Genomic DNA, 23,854 nt, shown 5'->3' with positions numbered 1-23,854 from the left:
GTGACTCTCTCTGTGCTGTGACGCCCTCTGTGCTGTGACTCTCTCTGTGGCGCTGCTCAGAAAGTCTGTCAACAGAACAGCACAGTGGACAGCTGATGGTCACACCCACACATTGACTAGGCTCTGCCTTTCTCTCTGCTCTGGTTCTAGGCTCTTTTTTTTGTTCATATGGCTTTATTTTCAGATCGGTTAAATGAAGTTGGAAAGGGATTTACGGTCAAGACTATAGTAATCAATAACAGTCTTGGCTCCAAAGTATTGTATGACAACTCTTTGATTAGTCTACAAGTAGACTATATGGGGAGACCAATGGAGAGCCTGAATGGCGAGACCGCCCCCATGCACACGTGCCGCACCCACGCACACTGTGTCCCCTGTCACAACAACATCCTCAAGCAGAAAAGTGTGTGACGTGACCAAACACTGTCGTGCACCAAGCGGTCAGATATTTGCTAGCTGGAGGGGACAGAGGCATGTTAGAGAAATGATGTACACACACACCTTCCCCTCCTTCTCTCCCTAGCCTCTGGCACGGGGGACACCATTGCCAGACATCCCTTGCAATCTCTGATGTAAAACGGCTTGATGCGACTTGATCTCTCTGCCTGTGTATTCATATCTTCATGTGACTCTGGTCCTATACAGTATGTGCCAATATGTATTGCTGAGGTGCATTGCAGCAACATTTATTTGCGATCACTGCAGTGTGTTTGGGGGAGTCACTAGAAATATCCAGAATTCACAGAAAAGCACCTTTATTGTAGCTTGTGTTGGGTTTGCATTTATTGACAGTAGGCAGGATGATGAATGAGTGCAATTCATTTATACCAGTACTGACGTGTATGCGCATCGGCAAGCCACTTTGAGATTGGAATAGCCTGAAGATTCATGAGGGGTTTCAGTGTAGATGTTTTTGTGTGGGTGTGTACAGTGTACAACATCAGAATGTACAGTACCGGCATGTATTGTTTCTACAGAAATATTATGTAGTACATGTAAACAGTGTAGTTGTTCTGCAGGAGGATGTGACTAATATACAATGTGTGTGCGTGCATGTGTGTATGTGTTGCAGACTCTCTGACAGAGGCGTTGAGTGCCATCAGCGTGAGCACCGAGCTGGTAGAGCAGGAGTTGAAGCCTCATCTGGACACCCTGCTGGCTGTGCTACTGGAGAAGAGTGAGTTTGTACTCTACACACACACCACTCTACACACACCACTCTACACACACCACTCTACACACACCACTCTACACACACACCACTGTACACACACACACACACACACACACCACTCTACACACACACCACTCTACACACACCACTCTACACACACACACACCACTGTACACACACACCACTCTACACACACCACTCTACACACACCACTCTACACACACACCACTCTACACACACCACTCTACACACACACCCCTCTACACACACCACTCTACACACACACCACTCTACACCAACCACTCTACACACACCACTCTACACACACACCACTCTACACACACACCACTCTACACACACCACTCTAGACACACCACTCTACACACACCACTCTACACACACCACACCACTCTACACACACACACCACTCTACACACACCACTCTAGACACACCACTCTACACACACACACCACTCTACACACACACCACTCTACACACACACACCACTCTACACACACACACCACTCTACACACACACACACCACTCTACACACACACACACCACTGTACACACACACCAATGTACACACACCACTCTACACACACACACCACTGTACACACACACACCACTGTACACACACCACTCTACACACACCACTGTACACACACACCACTCTACACACACCACTCTACACACACCACTCTACACACCACTCGACACATACACACCACTCTACACACACCACTCTACACATCACTCTCTACACACTCACCACTCTACACACACCACTCTACACACACACACCACTGTACACACACACCACTCCACACACACCACTCTACACACACCACTCTACACACACCACTCTACACACACCACTCTACACACACACACCACTATACACACACACCACTCTACACACACCACTCTACACACCACTCTACACACACACCACTCTACACACACCACTCTACACACACACCACTCTACACACTACTCTATACACACCACTCTATACACATTACTCTACACACACACCACTCTACACACCACTCTATACACACCACTCTATACACATTACTCTACACACACACCACTCTCCCCACACCACTCTACACACACACCACTCTACACACACCACTCGACACACACACCACTCTATACACATTACTCTACACACACACACCACTCTACACACACCACTCTACACACCACTCTATACACACCACTCTATACACATTACTCTACACACACACCACTCTCCCCACACCACTCTACACACACACCACTCTACACACACCACTCTATACACATTACTCTACACACACACCACTCTACACACCACTCTATACACACCACTCTATACACACCACTCTACACACACACCAGTAGACACTGACCTCTGATTCATCAATCTCACTCCTGTCCTGTTCCCAGCAGTTAGCTTTTATGACATTGCTTTGGCCATGGCAAGCAAGGCCAGTGCATTTAGAAACGATATATCGTCTCAGCTTCAATTATCTCAGCATATTTATCATGTTGTTTAGGGATCTATCGTTCACCCCTTTTTTGATTTGCTGGGCTGAGGCACAAACGTTCTCTTTTTTTATCATATTTTGGATGCCTGACGTAGTCTCGGCACAAATCTGAGACTGAGTGTTACAGCAGTGTTCAGAACACCCCTGCTGTTTCTCATCTGTATTCATTAAACATCACAGTGCTATGGAGAGGGGGGGGGGGGGGGTCTTAAGAATTAAAGGAAGGAAGTGTGAGAGTGACAGGTCAGGTTATTCTCCAGCTCTCCCTCTTTCTGGTTCGGCAAATATCCAATTTATATGAGGTTGCACTGTGCACAAGCAGCCACATTTGGTTCTCCTCAAAAACGGGCAAGGGGACGTTACCATAGCAGCGCGGCCTAGTGCCTGACAACCTGAGCTGCCTCCTCGGCTGTTGTGACATTCTCTGAAAGGAGAAATACTAACATTAAGTCTTCCTCTGTGTCTATTGCATCTTGCTGCTTTAATAATCACAATGAATCTCCCTCCCAAGCTCAACAGAGGAGGATTCTATTTTAGTTTCTCTCTCCGGTCTTCTCTTGACATCACAGATGGTTTAGAGTCACTGTTAATCGGAGAGAGGAGAGGAGGGTCAATCTCATCAAAGAGAAGGGGTGGATCAGCTTTAATATTGTGGATAGATTGTTGCTTCCATCAATGTAATTGTCTGCATCATTTCCAATCCCCCATATATTTTTGGGGTAAATATATATATATCCATGTACAGTGCCTTGCAAAAGTATTCATCCCCTTTGTCATTTTTCCTATTTTGCTGCATTACAACCTGTAATTTAAATTGAATTTTATTTGGATTTCATGTAATGGACATACACAAAATAGTCCAAATTGGTGAAGTTAAATTTAAAAAATGACTTGTTTCAAAAAATATAAATAAATTAAAATGGAAAAGTGGTGCGTGCATATGTTTTCACCCCCTTTGCTATGAAGCTTCTAAATAAGATCTGGTGCAACCAATTAAGTCACATACTGTAAGTAGTTAAATAAAGTCCACCTGTGTGCAATCTAAGTGTCACATGATCTGTCACATGATCTCAGTATATATACACCTGTTCTGAAAGGCCCCAGAGTCTGCAACACCACTAAGCAAGGGGCACCACCAAGCAAGTGGCACCATGAAGACCAAGGAGCTCTCCAAACAGGTCAGGGACAAAGTTGTGGAAAAGTACAGATCAGGGTTGGGTTATAAAAAATATCAGAAACTTTGAACATCCCACGGAGCACCATTAAATCCATTATTAAAAAATTTCAAGAATATGTCACCACAACAAACCTGCCAAGAGAGGGCCGCCCACCAAAACTCACAGACCAGGCAAGGAGGGCATTAATCAGAGAGGCAACAAAGAAACCAAAGATAACCCTGAAGGAGCTGCAAAGCTCCACAGCGGAGATTGGAGTATCTGTCCATAGGACCACTTTAAGCCCTACACTCCACAAATCTGGGCTTTACGGAAGAGTGTCCAGAAAAAAGCCATTGCTAAATAAAAAATAATAAGCAAACACGTTTGGTGTTCGCCAAAAGGCATGTGGGAGACTCCCCAAACATATGGAATAAGGTTCTCTGGTCAGATGAGACTAAAAGTTTGCTTTTTGGCCATCAAGGAAAATGTCTGGCGCAAACTCAACACCTATCATCACCCTGAGAACACTATCCCCACAGTGAGGCATGGTGGTGGCAGCATTATGCGGTGGGGATGTTTTTCATCGGCAGGGACTGGGAAACTGGTCAGAATTGAAGGAATGATGGATGGCACTAAATACAGGGAAATTCTTGAGGGAAACCTGTTTCAGTCTTCCAGAGATTTGAGACTGGGATGGAGGTTCACCTTCCAGCAGGACAATGACCCTAAGCATACTGCTAAAGCAACACTCGAGTGGTTTAAGCGGAAACATTTAAATGTGTTGGAATGGCCAAGTCAAAGCCCAGACCTCAATCCATTTGAGAATTTGTGGTATCCATCCAACTTGAAGGAACTGGAACAGTTTTGCCTTGAAGAATGGGCAAAAATCCCAGTGGCTAGATGTGCCAAGCTTATAGAGACATACCCCAAGAGACTTGCAGCTGTAATTGCTGCAAAACGTGGCTCTACAAAGTATTGACTTTGGGGCAGGGGTGAATAGTTTTGCACGCTCAAGCTTTCTGTTTTTTGGTCTTATTTCTTGTTTGTTTCACAATAAAACATATTTTGCACCTTCAAAGTGGTAGGCATGTTGTTTAAATCAAATGATACAAACCCCCAAAAACCCATTTTAATTCCAGGTTGTAAGGCAACAAAATAGGAAAAATGCATACATACACACATACATACACATACAGTACATACCCATATATATATATACATACATAAACATTCATACATATACACATATATACATACAGTACATACACATACATATATACATACATATACATACTTTTTTTTGAATATACCTTTATTATTCCTCGCAAACCCTACCACCCTTCCCCCAATTTGAAGTAAACTATTAAACAATAACACTTAGGCTTTTACCTTCAGTTTATACATATTATACACATTTTACAGACACAATTTCTGAAAAAGAAATAAATCATTCTCTCTGCTATTATTCAGAAATGTCACATTCTTCAAATGAAGTGGTGATCCTAACTGACCTAAAACAGCGAATTTTTACTAGGATTAAATGTCAGGAATTGTTAAAAACTGAGTTTAAATGTATTTTGCTAAGGTGTATGTAAACTTCTGACTTCAACTCTAGATCCTCTATGAGGCTGTGGAGGGATTCTAATTGTGGTTTTAAAATAAAACATGAATCATCACCGTACAACGACACCTTTGTTTTTAAGCCACGGATTTCTAATCCCTTAATATTATTGTTGGATCTAATTTTAACAGCTAACATTTCGATGGCAATAATAAATAGATATGCCGACAGTGGACAACCTTGGTTTACTCCTCTTGACAGTTTAAAACTTTCTGAGATGTAGTCATTATTTACTATTTTACACCTAGGGTTACTATACATACAGTAACTTTGACCCATTTTATAAGAGATTCTCCAAATTTGAAATATTCTAGGCATTTATATATATATCTAGCCAGCAGCATACCACCCTGCATACCACTGCTGGCTTGCTTCTGAAGCTAAGCAGGGTTGGTCCTGGTCAGTCCCTGGATGGGAGACCAGATGCTGCTGGAAGTGGTGTTGGAGGGCCAGTAGGAGGCACTCTTTCCTCTGGTCTAAACAAAGATCCCAATGCCCCAGGGCAGTGATTGGGGACACTGCTCTGTGTAGGGTGCCGTCTTTCGGATGGGACGTTAAACGGGTGTCCTGACTCTCTGAGGTCATTAAAGATCCCATGGCACTTATCGTAAGAGTAGGGGTGTTAACCCCGGTGTCCTGGCTAAATTCCCAATCTGGCCCTCAACCATCACGGTCACCTAATAATCCCCAGTTTACAATTGGCTCACTCATCCCCTCCTCTCCCCTGTAACTATTCCCCAGGTCGTTGCTGCAAATGAGAATGTGTTCTCAGTCAACTTACCTGGTAAAATAACGGATAAATAAATAAAATAAACTCCAGTCGTACTTCATCAAAAGCCTTTTCAAAATCAGCTATGAATACTAGGCTTGGTGTCCCCGATATTTCATAGTATTCTATTGTTTCCAGTACTTGTCTTATATTATCTCCAATGTATTGTCCATGTAAAAAACCTGTCTGATTAGGATGAATAATATCTGACAATACCTTTTTAATTCTGTACACCAAGCATTTAGCTAGAATTTTTGCATCACTACACTGAAGTGTAAGAGGCCTCCAATTTTTTAAATGGACTGGATCTTTATATATACCAATTGGATCCTGTTTCAGTAATAATGAAATCAGACCTTCTTGTTGCATGTCCAATAATCCAGCATTTATATAGGAGTGGTTAAAACATGCTAAAAATGGTCCTCTGAGTATATAAAAAAAAAGGTTGTTGTACTTCCACTGGTATGCCATCCAGCCCTGGAGTTTTCCCAGCCTTAAAGGCTTTAATTGCATCAAGAACTTCCTCCTCTGTAATTTGGCCTTCACTTGAGTCTTTCTGTACAGATGTTCATTTTACATTATTAATAGGGGAAAAATCCATACAATTAGCTTCGGTTAGTGGAGATGGAGGAGACTGAAACGAAAACCAATTCTTAAAGTACTTTACTTCCTCTTTCAAAATATAATTCGGTGAATCATGCATGACTCCATCATTTGTAACAAGTTTCAATACATTTTTTGGGGTAGCATTTCTATGTTGAAAATTGAAAAATTATTTGGTGCATTTTCCCCCATATTCCATCCAGTTTGCTTTATTTTTATAATATATTACACTGGATCTTTCTTGAATAAGTTCCTCCATTTCTTTTTGTTTTTCCTCTAACTTATTCTGTGCCTCTATGGTACAGTTTTTATTGCTATCTAACTGTACTGTTAGTCCTTCAATTTCCTTTGTTAATATGAACTCTTTTCATATAAATTGCTTTTGTTTTATAGATGAGTACTGAATTGCATGGCCTCTAAAGGCACATTTAAAAGTGTCCCATACAATAAGGGGATCTGCTGTACCTATGTTATGTCGGAAAAAGTCAGTTAGAAATTATTCTGTCCTAGTTATAAACAAGTTATCATCCAGTAGGATTTGATTACATTTCCAATATCCTCGCCCACGTGGAAATTCTGTAGGAGTAATATATATGCCAATTATGTGATGATCCGACCGCATTCTATCCCCTATCAACACTTTTTAAACTTTTGGTGCCAGAGAGAATGACATAAGAAAGTAATCAAGACTAGCTTGATAAGCCTCTGCCATGTATATTTTACTAGGTCAGGATATTTAAGCCTCCATATATCCACTAATTCCAATATATCCATGACATTCATGATTTCCTTAAGTGCCTGAGGGTGATAGTTTGTAGTGTGATTTCTTTTACGGTCCATAGAGGAATTTAAAACCGTATTAAAGTCCCGTATTAAAATATATAAATTCTTAAATATATTTTCAAAGAAGCTTGGATCATCATTATTTGGACCGTATATGTTAATATGCCATATCTGTTAATTGTCCAATAACATATTTAAAATATTCCATCTACCTTGATGATCTGTTTGGACAATTTGCACATTTGTGTCACGCCCTGGAGTGGCCGGAGTCCGCACCTTTGGGGGGGGGGGGGGTACTGTCACGCCCTGGCCATAGATAGGCTTTTATTCTCTATTTTGGTTAGGCCAGGGTGTGACTAGGGTGGGCATTCTAGTTTCTTTATTTCTATGTTTTCTGTTTCTATGTTTTGGCCGGGTATGGTTCTCAATCAGGGACAGCTGTCTATCGTTGTCTCTGATTGGGAATCATACTTAGGCAGCCTGTTTTTCCACCTTAGTTGTGGGTAGTTGACTTTGTTAGTGGCCTGTATAGCACTAGTAAGCTTCACGTTCGTTTTTGTTGTTTTTTGTTTTTGTTGGCGACATTTTAAATAAAGTGAAATGTACGCTCACCATGCTGCACCTTGGTCTCATCATTACGACGAACGTGACAGAACTACCCACCACAAACGGACCAAGAGGCGTGGCCAGGAGGAGCAGTGTTTTCTGGAGGAATGGACATGGGAGGAGATCTTGGAAGGCAAGGGACCCTGGGCAAAGGCTGGAGAATATCGCCGTCCAAAGGAGGAGATTAAAGCAGCGAGGAAGGCGGAGGCAGCGAGTAAAAGGGCCCAGGATTACACAGGGTCACGGCTGGCACGAAAGACCGGGAGGCCACTCCCCAACATTTTTTGGGGGGGCACACGAGGAGATTGGCTGAGTCAGGTTGGAGACCTGAGCCAACTCCTCGTGCTTACTGTAGGGAGCGTGTTACTGGTGAGGCACCGTGTTATGCGGTGGAGCGCACGGTGTCTCCAGTGCGCGTTCACAGCCTGGTGCGCTACATTCCAGCTCCCCGCATCTGCCGGGCTAGAGTGGGCATCCAGCCAGGACGGATGGTGCCGGCTCAGCGCATCTGGCCGCCAGTGCGTCTCTACGGCCCAGGATATCCTGCGCCGGCTCTGCGCACTGTGTCTCCGGTGCGTCTGCACAGCCCAGTGCGTCCTGTGCCAGCGCCCCGCCTTTGCCGGGTGAAGGTAACCATCCAGCCAGGACGGGTTGTGCAGGCTCTACGCTCGAGACCTCCAGTGCGCCTCCACGGCCCAGTGTATCCGGTGCCTACTCCAAGAACCAGGCCTCCAGTATGTCTCCCCAGCCTGGTGAGTCCTGTGCCTGCTCCCAGAACCAGGCCTCCTGTATGTCTCCCAAGCCTGGTGAGTCCTGTGCCTGCTCCCAGAACCAGGCCTCCTGTATGTCTCCCCAGCCTGGTAAGCCCTGTGGCAGCTCCACGCACCAGGCTGCCTATACGTCTCCTCACTCCAGTGATGATCCATGGCACGAAGCCTCCAGTGATGATCCATGGCACGAAACCTCCAGTGATGATCCATGGCACGAAGCCTCCAGTGATGATCCATGGCACGAAGCCTCCAGTGATGATCCATGGCACGAAGCCTCCAGTGATGATTCATGGCCCGAAGCCTCCAGTGATGGTCCATGGCCCGGAGCCTGCAATGAGGATCCATGGCACGAAGCCTCCAGTATGGATCCGCGGACCGGAGCCTTCAGCGACGGCCTCCAGTCCAGTCCGGAGCCTCCAGCGACGGTCCCCAGTCCGGAGCCGTTAGCGACAGTCCCCAGTCCGGGGCCTGCAGCGAGGGTCCCCAGTCCAGAGGCGCCACCAAAGTGGGGGGAGCCAGAGGTGGAGCGGGGCCTGCGTCCCGCACCGGAGCCACCACCGAAGTAGATGCCCACCCGGACCCTGCCCTATAGAGTCAGGTTTTGCGGCCGGAGTCCGCACCTTTGGGGGGGGGGGGGGGGTACTGTCACGCCCTGGCCATAGATAGGCTTTTATTCTCTATTTTGGTTAGGCCAGGGTGTGACTAGGGTGGGCATTCTAGTTTCTTTATTTCTATGTTTTCTGTTTCTATGTTTTGGCCGGGTATGGTTCTCAATCAGGGACAGCTGTCTATCGTTGTCTCTGATTGGGAATCATACTTAGGCAGCCTGTTTTTCCACCTTAGTTGTGGGTAGTTGACTTTGTTAGTGGCCTGTATAGCACTAGTAAGCTTCACGTTCGTTTTTGTTGTTTTTTGTTTTTGTTGGCGACATTTTAAATAAAGTTAAATGTACGCTCACCACGCTGCACATTGGTCTCATCATTACGCCGAACGTGACAATTTGGATCAAAATTACTGTTAATTAATATCATCATCCTTTTGAATTTATTTGCCCATGGGAGAAATATATTTTTCCCCCCCAGTCCTTTTTCCACAAAACTTAATCTAAAATTGTTGAATGACATAACTGTAAACAATAGATTTTATATTCCTTCTCTTTTAGCCAGGTAAATACTGATGGTCTTTTCTTATTATCTGCTAAGCCATTACAATTATAACTGGCTATACTTATTTCACCACTTACCATAATGAGACACATGTTTCAATTCTATTTATTAAAATATATGTTTGTAAACGTACCATTAAAAAGTAACATGATGATTGAGTGTCTATATAGCTGTACCATGATATTTGCATTGCTACTAAGTAAACCTTCAAATGGTCCTCACTATTCCACCCGCTAAAAGCCCTCCTCATCCCGAGTTGGGTTGTCATCCCAATGCCCGGCAGACCACCCCCGAACCCTCGGATCCCATAGCCACGGAGAGACCGTGACCTATCCTTCGAAAAGAGCACACAGTGCCACCCACAGAACAGACGCAGAGAAGAGACTTGGCACATGAAATGGCATTACATCTAATGCTGGGACACTTTCATTTGCAAAAGTTGTGTCTGAATTCATTTCTGGGTAACAATTAGCTGGTTTGTCTATAGGTCAATAAAGATGATTTATGTTACTATAAAGCCATTTGTCATTTTCCGTCTTCAGTTATATTCCATTCTATTGTATCTCCATGCCAAGGAGTAGTTGATATATAAGTATGTGTATGATCTGTCCCCAGAGAAGGGTGCTGCTGAGGAGATCGCCTCCAGTGGGATCCTTCCCATCTTAGCCCAGTCCCTCAGGGTGAAGAGTCCTCTCACCAACCAAGTGGCGTTGGTGGTGGCAGAAATGGCCAGGGAAGGTGAGATGAGATGCCAGCCCACAAGACAGAGGAACAGGGGGCATGAATACCAATCTGAGTTTAATGGAGAGAACCAAGCCCTTAATCACAACTACTCTGACTCACACTGTGTTTGAAAGACTCACTGATTAAAATAAAATAAGTTGATTTTATTGTCTGGCTGCAATCAAACTATTACCATTGATGGACAGTTTTGACAGAAAAGTGGTCTCTGTGCTACCTCACCTGCTCCTACTCCATTACCTATCAACTAATATTCATGACCTCTACTATGTACCCACTGGGCACAGACGTTAATTCAACTACTATTCCACATTGGTTCAATGTAATTTCATTGAAATGACATGGAAACAACGTTGATTCAACCATTGTGTGCCCAGTGGGCACTTGAGGTTCAAAGTGCCCTTTCAAAAGAAGTTATGCAAATGTGCTATTTTAATTAGCTTTATGTAGATGATATCTATGCATAATATATGTTACTGATGTGCCCTCTGCTTCCTTCACTATCCTTTGTTCTTTAATCTATGCATGTTTCTATGCATAAAGCAGAACTTCTGCCACTGACTTATGTGCATTCTGTAAGAACCGCTCCCTGAACCAAAAATGACTACTTTCTATTTGCATCTACCAAGATCCAGTCCTCCGTTTACAAACACAACAATGCCATAGGCTTACTGTGGGTACAAACAGAGATTGAGGAAATGCTGTCCCTGTGTTCCAGCGGCGGTGAGGGACCCGTGCATTGATGCTGGGCTGGTGACGGTTCTGGTGCCCCTGCTGAACAGTGCAGACGAGGAGCTGCTGCTCCACACTGGCAGAGCCATCGGACGAATCTGCTTCGACAACAGTGAGTGGGACTGACTCTCGCAGGCCCTTCCCAGGGGGAATCAGGCTTTACCTGCAGTGATAGGATGAATCTGAACCAGAATCTGCCTACTAAATGAATATGTAATCTTACTACGCAATGCTTGTCCTGATTGATTTGCTGTGTGTGCCTCCACCTCTCCAAGTCTATTTATCTCAGTCTCACTCCATTACTCTCTACCTCCTTCTCTCCCTTCCCCTTTTATCACTCTCCTCCTCCCTCTCTCAGCGGCCCAGCAGGATCAGCTGGTGCAGTGTGGGGTGATCCCCAGGCTGGTGGCCATCATGAGGGAGAACCTAGAGAACGACCCACTGGTCAACGTGTGTCTGCTGGCCCTCTGTAACCTGGCCGACATGGGTGAGGAACACCAGAGGAACTTTAGTATACTCTAGACAGGGTCACAGAGAGGACCCACTGGGCACACACTGGTTGAATCAATGTTGTTTCCACGATATTTCAATGACATTATGTTGAACCAACACGGAATAGACGTTGAATTGACCCCTGTAGCCAGTGGGGAGGAAAGCCTGTTCGTTTTTGTTTTTTTGGTTACATTTCTGAACCAAAATGGTGTGCTTGTCTCATTTGTTTACTTGGAGACTGTGTATACTGAGTTGAACCAGTTATTGTGTTTCTCACATTCTTATCTGTGAATGAGAATAGTTTCTTAACTGACAGGCCTGGTTAGATAAAGGTGACAATTCAAATATGTGGCCTCTGACCCCTGCAGACACGACGCGGGAGGCTCTGGTAGAGGTGGGCGTGGCAGAGGTGCTGACGGCCCAGCTAAAACGGGCTACTGACGCAGAGAGAAGACACATCATACTGGAGGTTCTGGGATCACTGGGAGAGAGTGGTACATCTGGGCAAGGGCCTGAAATGTGGTCATTCAAATGATGATCATTTATACAGACACGGATGAGATTAAATAGGCTGCAAGTGAGGTTTAAGCTTTTCACATGGAGGGTTGAATGAATGTGTGCTCAGACTAACACACTCCTCCTGTGCTGCTGTTGTCAGACGTTCTGAAGCTGCAGTTTGTGGAGTCGGGGGTTCCTGAGGCTCTGTCCGAGATGATTCGGGGGCTACAGGGTGGCTCTGACCCCCATGACCTCTGCAGCATCAAGATCGCCTCTAACCTCATCGTTTCCCTCCTGCTGGGAGGTAAGGAACTCAACCTGACCTGGAGGCACCGGAATCCCTCTATGGTTCTCCCCCATAACCCCATAGTCCATTCCTCACTCACCCACACCCCTTCACTGTCTGTCAGCTCACATCACTCAATTTGATTGATGTTTGATTCCGAATGTAATCGAGCAAAGATACTCTCAGACTAAGAATCACATTTGTATTCATAAAAATCAGCTCATGTGATGTGTTGGTAATGATGATATGTGGTTTTCTGGTTTATTTGTCTTTTATCTGTTTCGATTTCTTTGCTAAATGAAATATGGATGATTGGTGACTGACTAGTTTGATGTGCTGCCTGTCCCTGTGTGCTGTGTTTGGTGCATTAGATGAGTCCATGCAGAAGTGTTTTGGCGAGGGCACGGGGGTGGTGTACCGGGATGTACTCTCTTGGCTGCAGTCCTCCAACACTCAGCTGCAACTGTCTGGAGCCCTGGCCATCGCCAACTTTGCCAGGAATGGTGAGATGACGAAATGCCTTCAGATTGACTGCTTTAGTTTTGAGAATTGATTCTCCTCAGTCTCTGATGTTCTTAGCCCATGTCTATATTCATATTCTATTACCTTATAACCTCTCTTCACCTTTCTCTCTCTGTATCTTTTCTCTCTCTCTCTCTATCTTTTCTCTCTCTCTCTCTCTCTATCTTTTCTCTCTCTCTCTCTATCTTTTCTCTCTCTATCTTTTCTCTCTCTCTCTCTCTCTATCTTTTCTCTCTCTCTCTCTCTCTCTATCTTTTCTCTCTCTATCTTCTCTCTCTCTCTCTCTCTCTCTCTCTCTCTCTCTCTCTCTCTCTCTCTCTCTCTCTCTCTCTCTCTCTCTCTCTCTCTCTCTCTCTCTCTCTCTCTCTCTCTCTCTCTCTCTCTCTCTCTCTCTCTCTCTCTCTCTCTCTCTCTCTCTCTCTCTCTCTCTCGTTCACCCTTCTCAGACAGTAACTGTGTGAAGATGTTGGAGTTAGGGGTGGTTCCTCATATCCTTACCCTACTGGAGCAGCATGTGGACGAAGGCGACGTGTCCGTCCAGCATGCCGGACTGAGTGCGCTCAGAAACCTGGCGATCCCAGGTACATAGTAGGATGGATAACCACAAACACACACGCGCACGCACAAACAGACACACACACACACAAGCTGACGCCACTGAACCCACCACTGAATGACAAACTGGCAGCGGGAAATTCATGACTAATGTGTTTATCTTGTAAGCTCTTCTTACACGGAGGACTCTCAGCTCTGAGACCACTGTGACCCCTCTTCTCCCTGGTGTTTCAGCCAGTAATAAGGTGAGGATGCTGGAGGACGGGGTGACAGAGAGAATCAGGACCTTGCTGCGCTCTGACATGCCCCCAGTGCAGTTCAAACTGCTGGGCACCCTGCGCATGATGGTGGATGGACAAGGTTCGTGGGAAAGGTGTATGGTGAAGAAGAATGGGATGTGTGCTTAATGTAGAAGTCTGGGTTATACTGTATGTGACTAAACTAAAATCACATAGGTCAAATGCATTTATCTAGTGCAGAGTTAACTAAATGTGTGTTGGAGTAATTTTTATTTATGATAAACTAAGAAACAGGGCTGTTGTTCCTACCACCAACCACCTGTATAGGATAGTTATTTCAGCCCCAGTAGATGCTGTAAAATTATTCCATGGCCAAAGGCACAGTTGGAATCACAGCCTATTTACACTGTATGTGGGATATAAAATCCACCACAGGCACTACTATGACCTGTCACAGTAAATTGCAGGGTACTGGCTCCCCTTGATTACTGTAGTCTACTGAGGTAATACACTCCTATAAAGGGAATCACCACTCTGAGTCTGCTTTCTCACTTCTAATCCTTTCATTGTTTCTTCCCCCCATTTCTCTCTCTCTCTCTCTCTCTCTCTCTCTCTCTCTCTCTCTCTCTCTCTCTCTCTCTCTCTCTCTCTCTCTCTCTTTCTATCCCTTTCTGTCTCTCTCTCTCTCTCTCTCTCCCTCTCTCTCTCTCTATCGTTCCCTCCCTTTCTTTCTGTCTCTCTGTCTCTATCTTTCTCTCCCTTTCTCTCTGTCTCTCTCTATCCCTTGCTAACCATCTTTCTCTCATCTCTAATCTCCCCCCTCACTCAATTTCTCACCCCCCATTCTCTATCTCTGACTCCCTCCTCCTCCACTCCCTCCTCTCGTCCTCTCTCAGAGGAGGCAGCTGCATTGCTGGGTAAAGATGAGGTTTTGTTGGCGAGGATCATTGAGTGGTGTGAGGCACGGGACCATGCAGGGGTCAGGGGAGAGGCCAACCGCCTCCTGGCTGCCCTTATTAGACACAGCCGTGCCCCGGTGAGTCACTCGTGGGCACACACACACACACACACACACACACACAGTATGAGGACTACATACTGTATGTGTGTAATACTCATCTCTTCAAGAGACTGATTCTCTCCATTCCGACTCTTACAGGAAGTCATCAACGCTGTAACCAAAGCAGATGGGGTGCGACACCTCATCTCCATGGCAACCAGTGAACACTTGATCATGCAGAATGAAGCCCTGGTGGCCCTAGCGATTGCATCTGCCATTGACATCGGTGAGGGATTCTACTATCCTTTGAGAGCAATCAGAGGGAAAGATAAATACATCTTAAGCTATCCTTAGGACTGACAGAACGTAGCTAGATACAGGTTTACTGACAGAACGTAGCTAGATACAGGTTTACTGACAGAACGTAGCTAGATACAGGTTTACTGACAGAACGTAGCTAGATACAGGTTTACTGACAGAACGTAGCTAGATACAGGTTTACTGACAGAACGTAGCTAGATACAGGTTTACTGACAGAACGTAGCTAGATACAGGTTTACTGACAGAACGTAGCTAGATACAGGTTTACTGACAGAACGTAGCTAGATACAGGTTTACTGACAGAACGTAGCTAGATACAGGTTTACTGACAGAAACCAAAATAAATAGATTTGCAATAATATCTGTATATATTATGTCAGCATGTAATAATATACAATGTAATAATATCAGCTTATATTTTACAATGGTGATTACTGTATGCTCTTTTTAGGTTATACTAATTATACACTCCTTGCGTGTGTGCGTGTGACATGTCCTTCTGTTTTCCAGCCTCCATGCAGGAATCATTCCGAGAGGCAGAGCTCTTACCCACACTGCAGAAGATGCTGGATGACCCAGTGGGGACGGTGGAGTTCAAGTTCAGTGCCCTAGGGCTTATCTGTAGCCTGGCCAACTCCAGTAGGTACCCCACGCACGCACGTGCACCCACACCCACACCCACACCTACACCTACACCCACACCCACACCCACACCCACACCCACACCCACACCCACACACATGTTCTCTCGCTCCTTTTTTCTGTCTCTCACTCTCTCTCTCTTTGTCTTTGTCTCTATACTCCTCGCTCTTAGGCTTGATGAAGGAAGAAATGGAATCTCTTAACTTGAAGGAGACGCTCAACAAGCTCTCTGGTCACTCCAGCACCAACGTAGCCACACAGGCCGACACAGTGCTGGCCATGCTTTCTGAAACCAGCTAGACTGGCCTGACCGGACCACTGCCCTGGTCAATGTGACCACAGACTCTCAGCACCACGTGCCACCACAACCTCCCCTACTATCGTGACTACACCATCCTCTCCATGAAAAGAAGCAGATATTGAGTCTTCCAAAGCTGGGCCTCCATTCACCTGGCCTACGGAGAGCACAGCTGGACAGAGCTATATTAGGACTAACCAACCCAATCTGACAGAGAGCTAACAAGGTGATAGACTATGTTCTAAGCACAAGCTGAATGAGCCAACCCATGAAAACGCACACGAATCACAACAACCCCGGTTCAGTCATCATGACCATCTGTATAAAATAGTGTTTATGTGTGAAATAGCTCTTCTAATCAGTACTCCAATCAATTCAATGTATGTATGATTTCCGATAACGACCAGTGTATATTATCAAAGGAAACGTTTGCTTATGTATGCGCCACATGGCTACTGTTTCATAGCATCTAATGTGCTTACCCTCAATGGAAAACACAAAACTAACGTCTGACACTGTTTATCCATGTGATGTTCTATCTATACTCTGTATTGACCAATGTACATGGATGTAAATGTTCCTAGAATAGAACCTGTCTCTTCTCTGTGGATCTTGCATAGTGAGATCCCCTCTGTCATATCTACAGTTTACAGCTCAAGAAAAGCATTCAAAGCCAATATCTCTGATATTTTACCAAAGTACATTTTAATTAGTGCTAGTTATCTGAGAGCACAGGTGGGTGGGCACTGGGGATAATCATTACAGAGCGGTGAGAGTGTCAGGCAGCTCCCCCACTGGCTGCCAGCTCCAAAATTCAGACTAAAATTCAGACTAATATGTTATGTTGATGCTGGGCCAGCAAAGGGCTTGTGATGAAGGGAGCTGTAATGTTGCTCTCAGAGTCCTGCTGATTCAACTCCTTTTAACACCAATTTGTTAAGGGGTCTTGAGCCCAACAGAGACTGACTGGCTATTTCAAAAGGATTAATATAGCTAATAGCAACTGAAAACAGCACTCCATCTGTCTTTCCTTTTAGTACCTAATAGGCTACTCAATGGGAGCTGAGTTGGTAAATTAGCTTTTAATGTTGAATGAAATTATGAAAGAGATTGGTGGGTTTTCTCATTATCTAATCGTGGCATGTGGTTGTTCAATGACAGACATGTATTTGTTTAAAATCTATAACTTTTTCATTTCAGAGAGACACATAATCATGTTTTTTTGCAAAATGCTAACAAATATGTAACAAATAACTACATTTTTAATAAAGAAATGTACAAATTATACTTTTGTGACATCAATATTATTTAATTTTCTAAATTTTTATTTATCCATTATTTTACCAGGTAAGTTGACTGAGAACACGTTCTCATTTGCAGCAACGACCTGGGGAATAGTTACAGGGGAGAGGAGGGGGATGAATGAGCCAATTGTAAACTGGGGATTATTAGGTGACCGTGATGGTTGAAAATAAGTTATTCAATACAGTAATATGAGATCTGTATGTAAAACATTTACATTTTACATTTTTGTCATTTAGCAAATAGCTCTTATCTAGAGTGACTTACATTAAGTGCATTCATCTTAATTAAAATAGCTAGGAGAGACATCCACATATCACAGTCAAATACACAGGACACGAACATTCCATTCCAGCTAAACAATGGATATATAGCGTTTTGCAAATAAACACATTTTCATACACATCTAATATCTATTATATACAAATCTGAGAATAGTAATAGTTTACACACACATGAAGGTAACCATAAGCAATCATTTCTGATGCAAAAACACAAATGTGAAAAATGTGTGGATATAGCGTTATGGAAATAAACTCTTCAATTGATCTTTGAAATAACTATGTTTTGTGTTTTAATAAAAAGGATGGCTTACAGAAACAACTGGCAATGGCCTGTAACTTATCTGTTCATTGGAGTATGTACTGTATGACTGAATGTGGGTGTGTTTCAGGTCTCTAAAACACTACATTGGACAGGTAAAGCAATTTGGAGGAAGGCTACTGGTCATTTTCTTCCTCCAGTCCAATACTTTCAGATCAGTATGGGTCTGCTGTCTGTTTGTCGTTTTTCCAAACACAATGGCTACCCTTCTCATTCTGCTAGCGTACTCGGAACACTGATAAACACATTGTCTCAGACTCCCTAAGCCTCTTTCCCATGTGGGAGGAGAACATATTTTGCCTCATCCATATTCAGATAAACTAAAGTCTCAGTGGTTACAGGAGTGGTAATGTTTTAGTCAGGTGGTAAAGGCCCATACTGTGCTTACATCCATACCTACTGTGTGAAAAGCCGCTACATGTCCAGGCTGTAGAAGCACAGGGAAACAACGTGCCACATTACAGAGAAGACAACCACTCTAACCACTAGGTGGCAACATTGTCTTTACACTACAGTCAATGCTTATTCATAGCTCTTTATTGAAACGAGGCACAGTATGTACACAATTACAGGACTCAGTGTGTGGGTGTGTGTTTGTTTGTGTGTGTGTGTCTGTATGTGTCTGTTTACTGTGTGTGAGTATAAGCTTGCGCGTGTATCATTGGGTAGCGGCTGATTTACAGAGATTGCACTGTAAAATGTTTGATCTCTGCACACTGCCGGCGAGTGGGATTCTGGGCCAGGAGCCCAGACGTGTGTGTGTGTGTGTGTGTGTGTGTGTGTGTGTGTGTGTGTGTGTGTGTGTGTGTGTGTGTGTGTGTGTGTGTGTGTGTGTGTGTGTGTGTGTGTGTGTACGTGCCTGTGTCTGCACATTCAACTGCCTGCTATTTCCTGAGCAATCTGTTTCCTGTGCAAACAGATAAACATCAGTTGAACCAGAGAAAACAACAGCAAAACATGGGACTGCTATCAATCAAACCACCGCTAAAGAACTGGTGTTGGGAAAAAGATTGTGTGTGTGTGTGTGCACTTGCGTGTGACTCACACCAGGCAGAGCACAGCTGAGTCCCGAGTGTGTCATTAACACTTCTATACCCTGAACCAATCGGATAACCACCTCTATAATCACTATGGTTGTGTACCAGGTTGTATTTGTTGCAGTCGCACTGCACATCTCACATTGGAATTACAACCTGGAATGTGCCTTTCATGTCAGTGGCATCCATTTCTATTGCAGTATTTACTGTTTGGGATAAACATTTAGGAACGCATAACCAACTAGTAATAGACGTCTATAATAGTCACCCAGTTGCAAGATGGCGCCGACAGAGATGGTCGCCTCGCTTCAGGTCCTTAGGAAACTATGCAGTATTTTGTTTTTTATGTGTTATTTCTTACATTGTTACCCCAGAAAATCTCAAGTGTTATTACATACAGTAGAAAGAGGAGGAAGGGAAGCGCTACTAAGGTACACAATAGTACATTTTGGTAGATAGAAGGTGCTCTTTGGTAAAAGGGGTAAATTGGTCATCAAAAAGAAAGGAGGACCAAGGCACTCGTCATATAATTAATTTAAATGCCTTTATTAGTATGGCATGTTCAATAGAAACAACTTTTTTTTTAAACCGACGCGTTTCGGCTGCATGGCCTTCGTCAGGGTGTACTCCCTGACGAAGGCCATGCAGCCGAAACGCGTCGTTTAAAAAAAAACTTTGTTTCTATTGAACATGCCATACTAATAAAGGCATTTAAATTAATTATATGAAGAGTGCCTTGGTCCTCCTTTCTTTTTGATGTTATTACATACAGCTGGGAAGAACTATTAGATATAAAAGCGATGACAACTTACCAACATTACGACCAGGAATGCACCTTTCCCGAAGCGGATCCTTTGTTCGGACCTCCACCCTGGACATGGGATCTTCTCCCAGAGGCTGACCCAAAACAACGCGGTCGTGGCAGGAGAGGCAGACGGAGCGGCCTACTGGTCAGACTCAGAAGACGAGCTCAACATCCACCGCTTCCGAGCATATTACTCGCCAATGTCCAACAAGGTGGACGAAATTAGTGCACGAGTTCCAGAGAGACATCAGAGATTGTAACATTCGGGATATGTTGTCAGAGTCGGTACAGCCACCCGGTTTCTTCACGCATCGCACCGACAGAAACAAACATTTCTCTGGTAAGAAGAAGGACGGGGGTGTATGCCTTATGATTAAAGACTCATGGTGTAATCACAACAACATACAGGAACTCAAGTCCTTTTGTTAACCCAACCTAGAATTCCTTACAATCAAATGCCCACCGCATTATCTTCCAAGAGAATTTTCTTCGATTATAGTCACAGCCGTGTATATCCCCCCCAAGCAGATCCCTCGTCGGCCCTGAAAGAACTTCACTGGACTCTATGTAAACTGGAAACCATACATCCTGAGGCGGCATTTATTGTAGCTGGGGATTTTAGCAAAGCTAACCTAAGAACCATACTTCCTAAATTCTATCAGCGTATCGAATGCGCGACAAGAGCTGGTAACTTTCTAGATCATTGCTACTCGAACTTCCGCGACACATACAAAGCCCTCCCCTGCCCTGCCTTCGACAAATCTGACCATGACTCCATTTTGTTGCTCCCTGCCTATAGACAGAAACTAAAACAGGAAACGCCGGTGCTCAGGTCAATACAATGCTGGTCTGACCAATCAGATTCCACGCTTCAAGATTGCTTCGATCACGTGGACTGGGATATGTTCCGGATAGCCTCAGACAACAACCTTGATGTATACGCTGACTCGGTGAGCGAGTTTATTAGCAAGTGCATCGGAGATGTCGTACCCTCTGTGACCATTAAAACCTTCCCTAACCAGAAACCATGGATTGATGGCAACATTTGCGCGAAACTGACAGCACGAACCACCGCTTTTAATCATGGCAAGGTGACCGGAAAGACGACTGAATACAAACAGTGCAGCTATTCCCTCCGCAAGGCAATCAAACAAGCAAATCGTCAGTATAGAGACAAACTAGAGTTGCAATTCAACGGCTCAAACACGAGACGTATGTGGCAGGGTCTACAGTCATTCACGGATTACAAAAATAAAACCAGCCCCGTCGCGGACACCGACGTCTTGCTCCCAGACAAATTCAACAACTCCTTTGCTTGCTTTGAGAAAAATACAGTGCCACTGACACGGCCCGCTACCAAAGCCTGTGGCCTCTCCTTCTCCGAGGCCAACATGAGTGAAACGTCCTTGCAAGGCTGCCGGCCCAGACGGCATCCCTAGCTGCGTCCTCAGAGTATGCGCAGACCAGCTGGCTGGTGTGTTTATGGACATATTCAACTAATCTCTAACCTAGTCTGTTGTCCCCACATGCTTCAAGATGGCCACCATTGTTCCTGTTCCCAAGAAAGCTAAGGTAACTGAACTAAATGACTATCGCCCCATTTCACTCACTTCTGTCATCATGAAGTGCTTTGAGAGACTAGTCAAGGACCATATCACCGCCCTACCTGATACCCTAGACCCACTCCAATTTTCTTACCGCCTCAGTAGGTCCACTGACGATGCAATCGCCATCACACTGCACACTGACATATCCCATCTGTGCAAATGGGTCCTGGACTTTCTGACGGGCCGCCCCCAGGTGGTGAAGGTAGGAAACAACATCTCCACCCCGCTGATCCTCAACACTGGGGCCCCACAAAGGTGCATTCGCAGCCCTCTCCTGTACTCCCTGTTCACCCATGACTTCCTGGCCATGCATGCCTCTAACTCAATCATCAAGTTTACAGACGACACTACAGTGGTAGGCCTGGTTACCAAGAATGACGAGACAGGGAGACAGGGAGACAGGGAGGAGACAGGGAGGAGGTGGTGTCAGGAAAATAACCTCTCACTCAACATCAACAAAGCAAAGGAGATGATCATGGACTTCAGGAAACAGCAGAGGGAGCACCCCCCCCCCCCCCCCCTTCCACATCGACGGGACAGTAGTGGAGAAGGTGGAAAGTTTTAAGTTCCTCGACGTACAGATCACGGACACACTGAAATGGTCCACCCACACAGACAGTGTGGTGAAGAAGGCAGAACAGCGCCTCTTCAAACTCAGGAGGCTGAAAAAACTTGTTTTTTCATCTAAAACACTCACAAACTTTTACAGATGCACAATCGAGAGCATCCTGTTGGGCTGTTTCCCCGCCTGGTACGGCAATTGCACCGCCCTCAACCGCAAGGCTCTCCAGAGGGTAGTGCAGTCTGCACAACGCATCACCGGGGGCAAACTACCTGCCCTCCAGGACACCTACAGCACCCGATGTCACAGGAAGGCCAAAAAGATCATCAAGGACATCAACCACCTGAGACACTGCCTGTTCACCCCGCTATCATCCAGAAAGCGAGGTCAGTACAGGTGCATCAAAGCTGGGACCGAGAGGCTGAAAAACAGCTTCTATCTCAAGGCCATCAGACTGTTAAACAGCCATCACTAACATAGAGAGGTTGCTACCAACATACAGACTCAAATCTCTGGTCACTTAAATAAACGGACTTAATAAAGGTATCACTAGTCACCTCAAATAACGCCACTTTAATAATGTTTACATATCCTACATTACTCATCTCACATGTATATACTGTATTCTACACCATCTACTGCATCTTGCCTTTGCCGCACACCATCGCTCATCCATATATTTATATGTACATATTCTTATTCATCCCTTTACATTTGTGTGTATTTGTGTGTATAAGGTAGTTGTTGTGAATTTGTTAGATTACTTGTTAGATTTTACTGCATAATCAGAACTAGAAGCACAAGCATTTCGCTACACTCGCATTAACATCTGCTAACCATGTGTACGTGACCAATAAAATTTGATTTGATTTGATAGATACAGTATGCATTCCACAGTATACCAAGTTATCTATGGAAGTGTATGAATTGCATATTTGAATGTCATTCGTATATCATGTTTAATGAGAATTCAGACCTCAGATAGCACCTCAGGCTCTAATAAATGACTCCTACATCTTCTATGTCCTCTAGCAGAGCTTTCCCCAGAAACTCTGAGCACTAGACAGACAGGAATTGTGAGTGATGTCCAGTGATGTGCAGAGAAAGTCTCTCAGCAGCATCAGGTAACATTTGGAAAATGTTGACTTGTGGCCCTCAAGGTTGTTCACATACTGATCTGCACAGATAAAAAGACAACTCTGAGTCAACAGAGGGATGTTATTCTCAGCATGATTTCCTGTCTTATCCTTTACCCAACATTATCCTCAAATCTTCTTTTCTCTACAAAGAGACTGTGGGGTGTATTGTATAAACGCAAGACCCACTTAACAGAGACCAAGGACAAACCCTGTCACTTGAGACCTGTGTGGAAACTACAGTGAACTACAAAAGTATTGGGACAGTGACACATATATATTTTTG

General features: G+C 44.5%; 2 protein-coding genes across 2 annotated transcripts; both read left to right on the top strand.

Moving 5' to 3' along the window:
* The first annotated feature begins 297 nt into the window (after positions 1 to 297).
* On the top strand, positions 298 to 12,185 carry LOC120017422 (rap1 GTPase-GDP dissociation stimulator 1-like). The gene is made up of 5 exons (XM_038960169.1): positions 298 to 403; positions 1,073 to 1,177; positions 10,806 to 10,928; positions 11,650 to 11,775; positions 12,022 to 12,185. Exons 1-5 carry the CDS (start codon positions 298 to 300, stop codon positions 12,183 to 12,185), a joined length of 624 nt encoding a protein of 207 aa, XP_038816097.1.
* A 316-nt stretch (positions 12,186 to 12,501) lies between these two features.
* Positions 12,502 to 15,609, top strand: LOC120017421 (rap1 GTPase-GDP dissociation stimulator 1-like). The gene is made up of 7 exons (XM_038960168.1): positions 12,502 to 12,649; positions 12,814 to 12,957; positions 13,311 to 13,442; positions 13,908 to 14,042; positions 14,251 to 14,376; positions 15,152 to 15,291; positions 15,415 to 15,609. The coding sequence occupies exons 1-7, from the start codon at positions 12,502 to 12,504 to the stop codon at positions 15,607 to 15,609; spliced, it is 1,020 nt and encodes a 339-aa protein (XP_038816096.1).
* The last annotated feature ends 8,245 nt before the right edge of the window (positions 15,610 to 23,854 follow it).

This window comes from Salvelinus namaycush, chromosome 22, assembly GCF_016432855.1.
Source record: "Salvelinus namaycush isolate Seneca chromosome 22, SaNama_1.0, whole genome shotgun sequence".
In the NCBI taxonomy this organism is placed as follows: domain Eukaryota; kingdom Metazoa; phylum Chordata; class Actinopteri; order Salmoniformes; family Salmonidae; genus Salvelinus; species Salvelinus namaycush.
This window is presented reverse-complemented; position numbering and strand designations above follow the sequence as displayed.

Excerpts from the sequence above, each read along its gene's own strand:
- LOC120017422 (XM_038960169.1), top strand. The coding sequence starts at position 298 with ATGGGGAGACCAATGGAGAGCCTGAATGGCGAGACCGCCCCCATGCAC. Across the intron at positions 404-1,072 it reads CAACATCCTCAAGCAGAAAA|ACTCTCTGACAGAGGCGTTG; the intron begins GTGTGTGACGTG and ends TATGTGTTGCAG. Across the intron at positions 1,178-10,805 it reads GGCTGTGCTACTGGAGAAGA|AGAAGGGTGCTGCTGAGGAG; the intron begins GTGAGTTTGTAC and ends ATCTGTCCCCAG.
- LOC120017421 (XM_038960168.1), top strand. The coding sequence starts at position 12,502 with ATGTGGCCTCTGACCCCTGCAGACACGACGCGGGAGGCTCTGGTAGAG. Across the intron at positions 12,958-13,310 it reads CGTTTCCCTCCTGCTGGGAG|ATGAGTCCATGCAGAAGTGT; the intron begins GTAAGGAACTCA and ends TTGGTGCATTAG. Across the intron at positions 14,377-15,151 it reads CATGATGGTGGATGGACAAG|AGGAGGCAGCTGCATTGCTG; the intron begins GTTCGTGGGAAA and ends GTCCTCTCTCAG.